Genomic DNA, 14,164 nt, shown 5'->3' with positions numbered 1-14,164 from the left:
TTTAAATTTTTTTTTCTATTTAGAGACAGGCCCCTTTCAGTTTAATAGAGTCTGTGTATTCAGCGACAGAGCACTTACTTTAATGAACTCTCTCTATTTTCAATTATAGGATCCTGTTAATTTGCACACTGGTCCCATCTTTATTGAATATACAATGTTCCCTTTAACTTCTGTTTGCTCTGAATGGCTGGCTTATTGCACTGTACAACCTTCTTGACATTCAGCCATTTGCAGATGACACCATAATTGGAGGTGTAGTGGACAGCAAAGAGGGTTACCTCAGATTACAACAGGATCTGGACCAGATGGGCCAATGGGCTGAGAAGTGGCAGATGGAGTTTAATTCAGATAAATGCGAGGTGCTACATTTTGGGAAAGCAAATCTTAGCAGGACTTATACACTTAATGGTAAGGTCCTAGGGAGTGTTGCTGAACAAAGAGACCTTGGAGTGCAGTTTCATAGCTCCTTGAAAGTGGAGTCACAGGGAGATAGGATAGTGAAGAAGGCATTTGGTTGCTTTCCTTTATTGGTCAGAGTATTGAGTACAGGAGTTGGGAAGTCATGTTGCGGCTGTACAGGATGCTGGTTAAGCCACTGTTGGAATATTGCATGCAATTCTGGTCTCCTTCCTATCGGAAAGATGTTGTGAAACTTGAAAGGGTTCAGAAATGATTTACAAGGATGTTGCCAGGGTTGGAGGATATGACCCTCTGTAGTGGACAGCGAAGAGGGTTACCTCAGATTACGACAGGATCTTGACCAGATGGGCCAATGGGCTGAGAAGTGGCAGATGGAGTTTAATTCAGATAAATGCGAGGTGCTACATTTTGGGAAAGCAAATCTTAGCAGGACTTATACACTTAATGGTAAGTTCCTAGGGAGTGTTGCTGAACAAAGAGACCTTAGAGTGCACTATCCTATCTATCTGTGATTCCACTATAGAGGCTGAACAGGCTGGGGCTGTTTTCCCTGGAGCTTTGGAGGCTGAGGGGTGACCTTATAGAGGTTTAAAAAATCATGAGGGGCATGGATAGGGTAAATAGACAGTCTTTTCCCTGGGGTCGGGGCGTCCAGAACTAGAGGACATAGGTTGAGGGTGAGAGGGGAAAGATACAAAAGAGACCTAAGGGACAACTTTTTCACGCAGAGGGTGATATGTGTATGGAATGAGCTGCTAGAGGATGTCGTGGAGGCTGGTACAATTGCACATTTAAGGGGCATTTGGATGGGTACATGAATGGGAAGGGTTTGGAGGGATATGGGCCGGGTGCTGGCAGGTGGGACGAGATTGGGTTGGGATATCTGGTCAGCATGGACGGGTTGGACTAAAGGGTCTGTTTCCATGCTATACATCTCTATGACTCTATGTTTGTTTATGGCATGACAAGTTCCCAAACAAGATGCAGTTCTTCACCCAGAGAGCTTAGAGGGAACACTGAACAAGTTATTGTCAGTTTAATTAATGACTTACCCCAGTTTGGATGATCCTCATTATTACAGTAATATTCCCCTTCTGGTAGAGGGTAGTTGTGATGCCCACACCCACACAACTTCACCATATGATCCTGGAGACAGGACCGGAGACAGGTCTGAGGATAGAATTCAACCAGAGCATAAGAGAAACCAAACTAGTAGAGGCCTAATTTCCAGATTAAGTACATTTATTACAGCAGATCTCTCAATCTAGATACAACTTTAATCCCAATGAATCAAAACCCTTCTTATCATTGTACAGAATCCCAAGTGGACAAAACCCCTTCCAATGATAGTCTATGTCTGTACAGTCCACACCCATAACCAATATCTGTGGACCCTGCACCCCAAAGAGAGTCAGTGCCAGTATAGTCCATACCCATTGAGGGCCAGTACCTCTGTTACCTCTAATGAGAACCAATGCTTATGTTCCACAGACACTGGTTGTAACTGTACCCCAGAAAGAATAGCTTCAAAGTCACAAACTGATCAGAAATTAGGCTGCACTTCAAGAAGGGAGTGGAAAAGCTGGAAATCAAGACAGAACAGTGACTGACTGAAGGGCTGAAGTACCTGCATTGTATAAGTGGTATTGTAAAGAGTCTTCACATCCACATCTGAACCATCAAACGTACAGTGACTATAGGAACCACCCAAACGTACTATTTCATCCTAGCCAAAGAAAAGAATTAAGAGCATTTAAGAATTATAATCTTTTATTTATGTAGTGACTTTCATACAGTGCTGGTAAAACAAGCTAAAAAAATCTGACTCTGTGGTAATTTGACATTCATCAACTGGGCCAATGCTCCAGTCAAGAATACAAATTGGAGGGGCTGAGAGCTGAATAAATGATCTATAATCTCTGCTTTGCATTCTGTGTCTTGTTCATATTTCAGCTGATTTCAAGAAATGAGAGAGAAGAGCTCATCTCTAGCTCCCACAATTTATATTGTAATACCAACTACTACACCTACCACAAATATGCCTATGGAGGTCTCTGTGCCAGCCCTGGCATACAGCCCCAGATCCTGGAGGAAGGGGAAAGTGTTCTGCTGGTGCAGCATGAACGTGGCTCCAGCTGCAATGGAGAGAAAGGGGTTGTAATCCTCCTCAGAGATATCTAGCACCAGCTTCAGCCCTGCACATAAAGACCAACAATCAGTTCCACACAGATCCCCTCAGCTACATTACTAGAAAGACTTGAAGAGCATTCATCTCTAAGTGCTCACTAACAGTGAGTTAAATTTTTTTTTATTAATGTTCGGAGTGTGGGCATCACTGACAAGGTCAGCATTTATTACTCATCCCTAGTTACCCTGAGATAGTGTTTGATGTGACTAGTTCACTTCTGCTTAGCGGGAAGTTAGTGGTTAGTCATATTGATGTGAGACAAACTGGGCAAGGCAGATTTTTCCTGGTCTCTCAATTGGACAGTAACACATAGTTTAGTATTAGAGACAGAAAGAAACGGAGGAGCGAGAAAGAGAAAAAGACAAAAAGACAGCAGGAGGCAGAGGTTAAGTGAAACACAGAGATGTGGACAGTTGAGAAAGAAATAACAATGGGGTACACAGAGACAGTGGAGGGAAAGGGAGGGAGACACACTGCATTGAAACATTGCTCAGGTATTTCTGAAGTGAAAGTTAGGAATGACGTGAGGAGAGACTGGACACAGTGAAAACCTGAGGTTGTCAATGGTGTATTATAGGATTATTTCATTCACAATATTAACGTGAACCTTTGGTTTTGTGGAAGAATTACTGATTGGCACGAAAACAAAATGCAGATGTTACCAAACTCTGCACCAGGATTGGATGTTACCAGCGGCTCTATCTCCGAACCCCAGTTGAAGACATAACAGTTGCCATACGTTGGATGCATCAGCTGTGTGAAGTTTCTGAAAGACAAGAGAGCTACATGAGGTCTTTATCCTCATCCACTTTGAGCATTCTTAACTCTTAGAGTCATAGAGATGTACAGCATGGAAACAGACCCTTTAGTCCAACCCGTCCATGCCGACCAGATATCCCAACTCAATCTTGTCCCACCTGCCAGCACCTGGCCCATATCCCTCCAAACCCTTCCTATTCACATACCCATCCAAATGCCTCTTAAATGTTGCAATTGCACCAGCCTCCACCACATCCTCTGGCAGCTCATTCCATACACGTATCACCCTCTGCGTGAAAAAGTTGCCCCTTAGGTCTCTTTTATATCTTTCCCCTCTCATCCTAAACCTATGCCCTCTAGTTCTGGACTCCCCGACCCCAGGGAAAAGACTTTGTTTATTTATCCTATCCATGCCCCTCATAATTTTGTAAACCTGTATAAGATCACCCCTCACCCTCCGACGCTCCAGGAAAAACAGCCCCAGCCTGTTCAGCCTCTCCATGTAGCTCAGACCCTCCAACCCTGGCAGCATCCTTGTAAATCTTTTCTGAACTCTCTCAAGTTTCACAACATCTTTCTGATAGGAAGGAGACCAGAATTGCACGCAATATTTCAACAGTGGCCTAACCAATGTCCTGTACAGCTGCAACATGACTTCCCAACTCCTGTACTCAATACTCTGACCAATAAAGGAAAGCATACCAAACGCCTTCTTCACCATCCTATCTACCTGTGACTCCATTTTCAAGGAGCTATGAACCTGCACTCCAAGGTTTCTTTGTTCAGCAACACTCCCTAGGTCCTTACCATTAAGTGTATAAGTCCTGCTAAGATTTGCTTTCCCAAAATGCAGTACCTTGCATTTATCTGAATTAAACTGCATCTGCCACTTCTCAGCCCATGGCCCATCTGGTCCAGATCCTGTTGTAATCTGAGGTAACCCTCTTCACTGTCCACTACATCTCCAATTTTGGTGTCATCTGCAAACTTACTAACTGTACCTCTTATGCTCGCATCCGAATCGTTTATGTAAATGACAAAAAGTAGAGGGCCCAGCGTCGATCCTTGTGGCACTCCACTGGTCACAGGCCTCCAGTCTGAGAAACAACCCTCCACCACCACCCTCTGTCTTCTATCTCTGAGCCAGTTCTGTATCCAAATGGCTAGTTCTCCCTGTATTCCATGAGATCTAATCTTGCTAATCAGTCTCCCATGGGGAATCTTGTCGAACGCCTTACTGAAGTCCATATATATCACATCTACTGCTCTGCACTCATCAATTTTCATTGTTACTTATTCAAAAAACTCAGTCAAGTTTGTGAGATATGATTTCCCATGCACAAAGCTATGTTGACTATCTCGAATCAGTCCTTGCCTTTCCAAATACAAGTACATCCTGTCCCTCAGGATTCCCTCCAACAACTTGCCCACCACCGAGGTCAGGCTCACCAGTCTATTGTTCCCTGGCTTGTCTTTACCGCCTTTCTTAAACAGTGGCATCACGTTTGCCAACCTCCAGTCTTCCGGCACCTCACCTGTGACTATCGATGATACAAATATCTCAGTAAGAGGCCCAGCAATCACTTCTCTAGCTTCCCACAGCGTTCTCGGGTACACCTGATCAGGACCTGGGGATTTATCCATCTTTAACCATTTCAAGACATCCAGCACTTCCTCCTCTGTAATCTGGACATTTTGCAAGATGTCATCATCTATTTCCCTACAGTCTATATCTTCCATATCCTTTTCCACAGTAAATACTGATGCAAAATATTCATTGAGTATCTCCCCCATTTTCTGTGGCTCCACACAAAGGCCACCTTGTTGATCTTTGAGGGGCCCTATTCTCTCCCTAGTTACCCTTTTGTCCTTAATATATTTGTAAAAACCCTTTGGATTCTCCTTAATTCTTTATGCCAAAGCTATCTCATGTCCCCGTTTTTCCCTCCTGAATTCCCTCTTAAGTATACTCCTTTTTTTATATACTCTTCTAAGGATTCACTCGATCTATCCTGTCTATACCTGACATATGCTTCCTTCTTTTTCTTAACCAAACTCTCAATTTCTTTAGTCATCAGCATTCCCTATAGTTACCAGCCTTCCCTTTCACCCTGACAGGAATATACTTTCTCTGGATTCTTGTTATCTCATTTCTGAAGGCTTCCCCTTTTCCAACCGTCCCTTTACCTGTGAGCATCTGCCTCCAATCAGCTTTTGAAGATTCTCGCCTAATACCATCAAAATTGGCCTTCCTCCAATTTAGAACTTCAATTTTTAGATCTGGTCTATCCTTTTCCATCACTATTTTAAAATGAATAGAATTATGGTCGCTGGCCCCAAAGTGCTCCCTCACTGACACCTCAGTCACCTGCTCTACCTTATTTCCCAAGAGTAGGTCATGTTTTGCATCTTCTCTGGTAGGTACATCCACATACTGAATCAGAAAATTATCTTGTACACACTTAAGAAATTCCTCTCCATCCAAACCTTTCACACTATGGCAGTCCCAGTTGATGTTTGGAAAGTTAAAATCCCTGACCATAACTACCTTATTATTCTTACAGATAGCTGAGATCTCCTTACAAGCTTGTTTCTCAATTTCCCTCTGACTATTGGGGGGTCTATAATACAATCCCAATAAGGTGATCATCCCTTTCTTATTTCTCAGTTCCACCCAAATAACTTCCCTGGATGTATTTCCGGGAATATCCTCCCTCAGCACAGCTGTAATGCTATCCCTTATCAAAAATACCACTCCCCCTCCTCTCTTGCCTCCCTTTCCTTCCTGTAGCATTTTTATCCTGGAACATTAAACTGCCAGTCCTGCCCATCCCTGAGCCATGTTTCTGTAATTGCTATGATATCCCAGTCCCATGTTCCTAACCATGCCCTGAGTTAATCTGCCTTTCCTGTTAGGCCCCTTGCATTGAAATAAATGCAGTTTAATTTATTAGTCCTACCTTGTCCCTGCCTACCCTGACTGTTTGACTCACTTCTGTTCTCAGCTGTCCTCGTCTCAGATCGATCACTTTCCTCACTATCTCCCTGGGTCCCACCCACCCTCCCACTTTACTAGTTTAAATCCTCCCAAACAGTTCAAGCAAATTTTCCTGCCAGTATATTAGTCCCCTTCCAATTTAGGTGTAACCCATGCTTCTTGTACAGGTTACTTCTACCCCAAAAGAGATTTCAATGATCCAAAAGTGTGAATCCTTCTCCCATACACCAGCAGATGTTTGACTCATCTGCTCTATCCTCCTATTCCTGCCCTCACTAGCTTGTAGCACTGGGAGTAATCCAGATATTACTACCCTAGAGGACCTCCTTTTAAAATTCTACCTAACTCTCTGTAATCTCCCTTCAGAATCTCAACCTTTTCCCTTCCTATGTCGTTGGTTCCAATGTGGACAATGACCTCCTGCTGGCCCCTGTCCCCCGTGAGAACATTCTGCACCTTCTCTGAGACATTCTTGATCCTGGCACCAGGGAAACAACACACCATTCTGCTTTTTCTCTGCTGGCTACAGCAACGTCTGTCTGTACCTCTGACTACAGAATTCCCTAACACAATTGATCTCTTGGAAGCCGACATACCCCTCGTTGCATTAGAGCCAGTCTCAATGCCAGAAACTTGGGTGTTCGTGCTATGTTCCCCTGAGAATCCATCACCCCCTACATTTTCCAAAACAGCATACCTGTTTGAAATAGGTATATCCACAAAAGACTCCTGCCCTAGGTGCTGACCTCTCTTACCCTTCCTGGAGTTAACCCGTGTATGTGACTGTATCTGAGACTTTCCCCCTTCCTATAACTGCCATCCATCACATACTGTTGCTGTTGCAAATTCCTCATCGCTTCTATCTGTCTCTCCAACCGATCCACTCGGTCTGATAAGATTCGCATCCGACAGTATTTATGGCAGATATAATCCGCAGTAACCCTTAAACTCTCTTTAAACTCCCACATCTGACAAGAAGTACATATCACTGCAAAGGCCACTTTTGCTCCTTCACAATCTACAGACCCAGAAAATAACACCATCTTATTCCTCTACAAACACTGCCCCAGGTTAAATTAATAGCTATGGCTTATATTTCAAGTTTAATCAAGAGACTTATCTCCAAAAACATATAATCAAGAAAGAATCGACTATACTCACTACTGTATCCTTTCTTATGGACAGACTTAAAACAACAATTAACTTATCTGATTCTGTGCTGTGAACTTCGCCCAACAGTTCCTCCAAGAAATTCACTGTATGTTAATTGTCCCAGATGCACTCTGATGTCCAGCGATACACGAATTCAAACAGCAAAGGTGGTAACTGTGCAGGTTCTCTCTCTCTCTCTCTCCTGCACTATCCTCACCATGTGCTTCCTTTGTCTGCTCTTCTCCCTTTCAAAACTGCTGTTGTTTTGACTTTTTTTCCCCAAAGTTCCAAAATAATGCAACAGCATATAAAACAGTAATTGCTGCACCTGGAATTCGAGGAAATCACCTCCAACACCTAAAATTCCTCAAAAAAAAGCAGCTTTTACAGCCAGAAATTTTTCCCGTCCTCCATCTTGGATTTCTTGCCGTGCTCAATTCTTATTGCACATTGAGCTTTCATTCCCCATTGACTCAATGAGATCCTGGTCTGCACTGTGTTGGTTGACAACAGCTGAGAGAGTAGTGAGATAACCACAACTGGGGTTTAGAGAGGTTCAGCCAGAGCTAGGAGAGCTCTTTCTCTCTGGTCAGGCAGCAACTAATTCCACCTTAATGCATAATGAAATTTAAAGCATGAATTACTGGTACCTGTATTAGCTTATTTTCTGGAGCAAATGTAGACTGTAGTCACTTGATTGAAGTAATGGACTTTATCATAGAGCTGGACATAAAGGTTTGGAAACACATAGGACAGAGTTTGGGAAGACTATCAAAACAAACGACCCTTCCTTAAGATTTTGCCACATCACATCTTATTCTTATTCTGTCATTCTTGGGAATGTGAAGTGGCTGGAAAATTCAGCATTTGGTGAGCTTGCTGCAGTCCATAGAGGTTAGAAACCTGTATAGTGCTATTTGCAAGGGAGACCCAGGAGTTTGAGCCAGTGACAGTATATGAACATGTATACAGTGCTAACTCAGAATGGCAAATGGTTTGGAGGAGAAACTGCAGGTGGTGGTGTTCCCATGTATCTGTTGCCTGGGTTCTTCAAGGTAGAGTGGGTTTGAAAGGTGATGTTGAAGGAGGCTTGACAAGTTGCTGTTGTATCTCCTGTAGATTGTAAACATTACAGGCATAGTGCAGAAGTAATGGAGGAGTGTGGTTAGTTAATTGTTCTAAATTTGGGAAATAACTGATCCCATCAGCCAAATGTTCTTCTGAATTGGTCAGAAGATCATGTCTGCCCCACTGGATAACACAGTTAGATTTTTTTTGGCAGTTTTGCAGCATAAGGCACTTAAAGATCTACTAGTGCAGGAGGAGGAGATCTAAGAACTTACTCAAGGTTACAGGGCTGTCCACCGAAAACACAAGCCAGAATGAAATCCTGTCCCTGCTCGCCCATCATCAGGCGGTCTGTTCGAGGCATGTTGGACAGGATGCTCATGTAATGCAAGGAATACCACTCATTCATTGCCTCTAGTGCTGTGCTGAAGTTTCTGTATATACAGCTTGACCTGTTCTGATCACACTAAGAGGTAAACAAAAATACGTCGTCACACTCAGTGAACACAATACACTCATTGTATCTTCATTCCACACAATACACATTTCACTGTATATGCTATCTTGAATTGGAATAATTAGCACAAACATAAATAGCCATTAAAATGGCCACCTGCACATGTACAAATAGGCACAGTGACATCGTTACCGAAGACAGATATCCCTAAATCAGAATGAAGCTGTGCACAAACAAACAATGTCACTACTTTCCTACTACTAGCATCACACCTGCTGTGCCTGCACAGAAAACCCTACTGAGGCCAAAGTTCCAGGACAAAGTTCAGGAGTTGGAGCAAGGTTTGGAAGCAGGGACAATGTTCTAGGAACAGGGACAAAACCTGGGCAAAACAGGCAAAGTTCAGAAGTGGAGAAAAAAGTCATGACATAGCACCATGACATAGTTCAACTGGGCTGCTGTACAGGGTGGACAAAGGAGTGGGAGCAGCTCTGCACCAAATTTGGACTTGGGTGGAGAACTGGCAGCATCAAGGACTTTCTCCTAGTGTTACTGAATGCCTGCAGGCTGGCTCAAAGACTATTCTTCTGGTTGAAAGGCAGCTGTGTCTGTTGCAGCACTGCCAGATTGTTTCTGCACCTCTGCACTCTTTGTGCCACTTGTGGCAATCCTGCCAATCTGATTAAAACTGCGCCCACTGTTCTCACCAAAACTACAGTAATACTGATTGAAACTTTGCAAAACATGCAGACATGCACTCACATAAGTATAGATATGTTATATACAGGCATACACATAACTATGCAAATACCCACACTGCACTACCCTTACTTACCAGTTGCAGTGCCACTTTGAAGGACCCCAGCTGTGACCGGTTCCAAGCTGCTGAGTGAGTTTGATTTTGATCAGATCCCAGGATGTGTAACACAGTCTCCACACCTTGTTCATTTGTTTCGATGATCACAAGTGATGCTACCTTGCTCCAGTTTGTCTGTGATGGTGGGAGTACAGCTGGAATTGTTCCATTCTGGTCATAACTGTAAATATGTTCAAGTGCAAGTTTGGCAAACTTGTCCAAATGCTGCAACAACTGCTTGGACCTTGTGTACCTGAAATTGGGAACAGACTGTCTTAACATCAAGAACCAGGAGATTTTCAAAAAAACAGAACAATAGACCACTCAGTCCCTTGAGCCTGTTATGCCATTAAATGAGAATATGACTGACCTATGACCTAGCTTCATAGAAGTTGCTCTGAATCCTGGAATCCTGGTTAGCAAAAATCTGTTCATCTTATATTTAAAATGAACCATTTATCAAGCATCAATTCCTGTATGTGGATGTGAGTTTCAAATCAGTGCCACTCTAGTGCAGAATTTATGTTTCTTAATCTCTTGAAGGGTTTAGCTTTAATTTTTATACAATGCTGCCTAACTCGAGACCACATCCCCACCCCCCCCCCCCCCCCCACCACTCCCTCCCATCTCCAAGTAGTGGAAATAGTTTCTCTTTATCTATATTTTCTGCTTTCCTTAATATTTTACAAACTCCACTCAAGCATTCCTTCACCTTCAAAATATATGCCTTGCTGGTGTAATAGTTTTCCTTAAAATCTCAGTATCATTCTGGTAAATCTACACTGCACTCCCCCCCCCCCCCCCCTCCACAAGACCAACTTATCCTTCCTCCAGTGTGATACCCAAAACTGCTAACAGTAATTTTAATGTGATCCCCACCAGGGTTTTGTATAGTTACAGCACATGTGGTCCCTCTTTCATTCCTGAAAGCAGACATTCTGGCTGGTGAAGGTGCAAATACACCTTCAGGATTATTACAACAGGGGAAGTCATTCAACCAATTAGCCTGTCCCATCACATGATTGCTGATCTGTAACTGAGATTTGAGTGGAGCAAGTGGGAAGAACATGTCTGAGGGCTAGTGTCTACAGGACTCAGATTTAAGACATTTGTAAATAAAAAGTGTCATGAAGAGAATTTCTTTATAGAGTAGTTTTGACTGAGAATACACTGTCTGAAAACAAGTAAATTCATGAGTAACATTAAATGGAAAATGGATAAATACATTGAAACGAAGATTGTTTTTTGTTGCAGAGCGGGAACAGTTGAATGGGATGTTTCAGGTAACTCCTTCAATGAGTCTTCACCAAGGTGATGTATCAAATGAGCACCTTTGTTATATCCTTTACATCCTCACACAACAAAAATCCACCTATCTCCATCTTAATAGCCCAAAATATTCTCCAGCACCCATATCCTTTTGGGAAGAGAATCCTGAATTTCCACTTTTCCTTGTGTGAAGAGAAGTTTCCTCATTTCACTGCTCAATAGCCTGATGCTATCTTTATTGATTTTTCCCAAGTGCCAAGTTTTTGGTTTTAGACTGTGAGAGTTTGTGCTGCTTTGATATCACCAGATGACCTAATACTATTCTCACTTAAAGTCCATTTGGATGAAGAATTGATGGATCACGATCAGGAAGCAAGAATCTTGCCTGATTTCCCCTTTATCTGAATACAGAGCCTATTCATAATACCAAACACTGCTATCTGGCTGAGACTAGCTCATTTAACATTGACTGCATGGGAGATGGGCTATGGGACTATTGCTTTGTTCTGGTCAATACCTTCCCATTTTAAAAAATCCAGTGGGACGCGAAACAAAAAATTCTGGGTATGCTGTGAGGACTTTCCAAATATAACAATTGGGATGGTACTGATGATAGAAGTTCTGGTATACCCTTCAGGAACATGGCACTGCCTGCTGAAAGGTTGGTTCAGGATTTACCCGTCTAAGGTTTGCAGGAATATTTGCAGTGGAGGAGAAAAACTTCTTCCCTGGATATTATAACTTAATAGCACCATTTTACCTGAAAGGGTTGGTGTTACAGATGGTGACAGCAGGGAAGTTCATTGCTTTGAAACCAGTCCGCAGGTTCATGCTGACCTCCCAGGATAGGTAACTCTGAATTAGGATCACCCACTGCCAACAGACCAGCCCTGTAAATACCAGAGTCAGAATGAACCACATTATCCGCTTCTTGGGCCCCTCGGTTACAATGCGCTTGGGTCCATGTGTGTTGGTGTTCTCACAGTACCAGACCAGGAGCTCCGTATAAGTGTAACCTGGTCCTTTCTGCAGCCGGTGCAGAGTGCAGGTTAAATATCGTTGCATCTTCAGGCAGACCATCCTGTTGGGTACAGTGGGAAAGGTCAGTTAGTTTATCTCAAATCCACTACTTCAATGTAAACATACTCACTAATCATTCCATCCAGTGGCCTTAGGAGTGGGGCAAGTCGTCAGGGACCAGTGTTAGCATTCTTACCTCAACTGGCCGAATGGCTGGTTTATCATACAAAGTGATACCCACAATGTGACTTCAATGCTCTGCCAGCCTCTCCCCTCGCTGAGATGCGGTAACCCCCAGATTAAACCACCACCAGTTGGAGAGTTGCTTGAGGGGCAGTAGTAGTGCCCTTAACTCTGAGCCGTGAGGTCCGGGTTCAAGTCTCAGCTGCTCCAGGGGTTTGTAGTAACATCTCTGAACAGGTTGATTAGGAAAATATTTAAACCACGATCAGTCGTTTCTCTCTGATGAGAGGACGAGACTATGGCGGCTATACCTTTTTATATTCAATTCAGATTTTGAGTTTAAATACCTCGGTTGTGATGAACGTATGGAAGATTTGTCAGCGACTGAAAGGTCTGGCAGGGTGATTTATCGGTAAATATGGAATTAGCTGGGGCACCTTCTCAATTCGTCTTGTCCCATTAGTTCAGAAGGAGACCGCGGGCCCCTCTTTCTTCTCGCCCCTTCCCACAGAATGTGGTCCTGAGGGAGCGCCTTCCTGTGGCTTGGCTCTGGGCTCTGGGCTCTGGGCTGACCGCAGTCCGGCTGAAAGGGGGAGAATCTGGTCATTCATTCCACCCGGTCAGAACAAAAATCACCCTTGGCTGAAAGTTTGAACAATACTGCGAATATCTATAATTCATATCACAGGTAGGATCGATATAATGAAAATATTTACGGTATTTCAACATTGTAGAACTGAGCTGGAAATTTAACAGTTTCTGCAAGATAATTTAAAAACTAATTCATTATGATAAATCTATCCTGTGTTTAGAAGAGGTGACGAATCTATTGGCATATACTGTGGTCATCTATTGAATATTGACAGAATTTTGATCAGGTATGTCATGAAACTTTAAAAAAATTAAGTATTAATACTAATTACGGCGCATTTTCTAGCATTTTGATTACAATCTAGAAATTATCTCTATTTCTACGTGGTGTCCACATTTAGTCACCAAGAGTCGCGAGCAGCCAGTTATATAGGTCTCCTGCAAATAAAAAGGCATTAATTATATAAACGGCACAAAGTGAGCTCAAACCTGGCGTTCAAAATACCAGACCAAAGAAAACAAATCGCAATGTAGCGTCTCTTTGAGCTGGGATGGGGACTGAGAGCGTTCCGAACTTTGAAGAGCGGACAGGCAGACGACCCTACCTTGTGGGCTACTTGACTGTGTAGGAAAGGACAGGGACTGGTTGACAGCAATCAGACTCCAACTGAACCACTCCGACCAAATCCGGCTCATCAACTTAGTCAGCAAGTCATCCAGATTAAACAGACGGGACAGCTACACACACACACTTGGCAAAACCCATTCAAACACACAGCTACCCCCACTTGCAAACACGATGTGGAGGAGACAGTGTTGGACTGGAGTGGACAAAGTAAAAAAATCATATAATACCAGGTTATGGTCCAGCAGGTTAGTTTCGAAGTACTATTTGCAAACGCATTCACATAAGTGCACCAATTCCCCTTCACAGCAGAATTTCCAACTGGTGCAAAGGACTAGAGAAGGTAAGATTTGACAGTACTCAAATCCCAAAAGTAGCGATGCAGGATAAAAAAGGACAGAGGAAATTTACACGGCTCTGAGGTCCTTTTCTCCAGTGACAGAATTGAAAAGTCCTGTTAAACCTTTATAAAAGTTTGCTTTACCCACATTCGAACATGTGATTGGTTCTGATGTCAATATTTTAAAAAGATCTTGTGTACCAGAGAAAGGGAAAAAAACACTTAACAGATTGAAATC

At 43.0% G+C, this 14,164-nt stretch overlaps 1 protein-coding gene across 1 annotated transcript in view; it reads right to left on the bottom strand.

Moving 5' to 3' along the window:
• The window catches only part of LOC140464749 (epithelial sodium channel subunit beta-like), a 33,981-nt gene extending 20,409 nt beyond the window's left edge, over window positions 1-13,572 (bottom strand). The window contains exons 1-9 of the mRNA XM_072560243.1: window positions 13,451-13,572; window positions 12,808-12,953; window positions 11,928-12,248; window positions 9,878-10,151; window positions 8,861-9,051; window positions 3,271-3,374; window positions 2,452-2,615; window positions 2,048-2,146; window positions 1,473-1,590 (exon numbers count right to left, since the gene is read on the bottom strand). Of these exons, the coding sequence (XP_072416344.1) occupies window positions 1,473-1,590; window positions 2,048-2,146; window positions 2,452-2,615; window positions 3,271-3,374; window positions 8,861-9,051; window positions 9,878-10,151; window positions 11,928-12,248; window positions 12,808-12,830 (1,294 nt within the window). The 5' untranslated portion in view covers window positions 12,831-12,953; window positions 13,451-13,572. The remainder of the gene's footprint in view (window positions 1-1,472; window positions 1,591-2,047; window positions 2,147-2,451; window positions 2,616-3,270; window positions 3,375-8,860; window positions 9,052-9,877; window positions 10,152-11,927; window positions 12,249-12,807; window positions 12,954-13,450) is intronic.
• Between the last annotated feature and the right edge of the window lie 592 nt (window positions 13,573-14,164).

This window comes from Chiloscyllium punctatum, chromosome 40, assembly GCF_047496795.1.
Source record: "Chiloscyllium punctatum isolate Juve2018m chromosome 40, sChiPun1.3, whole genome shotgun sequence".
In the NCBI taxonomy this organism is placed as follows: Eukaryota; Metazoa; Chordata; class Chondrichthyes; order Orectolobiformes; family Hemiscylliidae; genus Chiloscyllium; species Chiloscyllium punctatum.
This window is presented reverse-complemented; position numbering and strand designations above follow the sequence as displayed.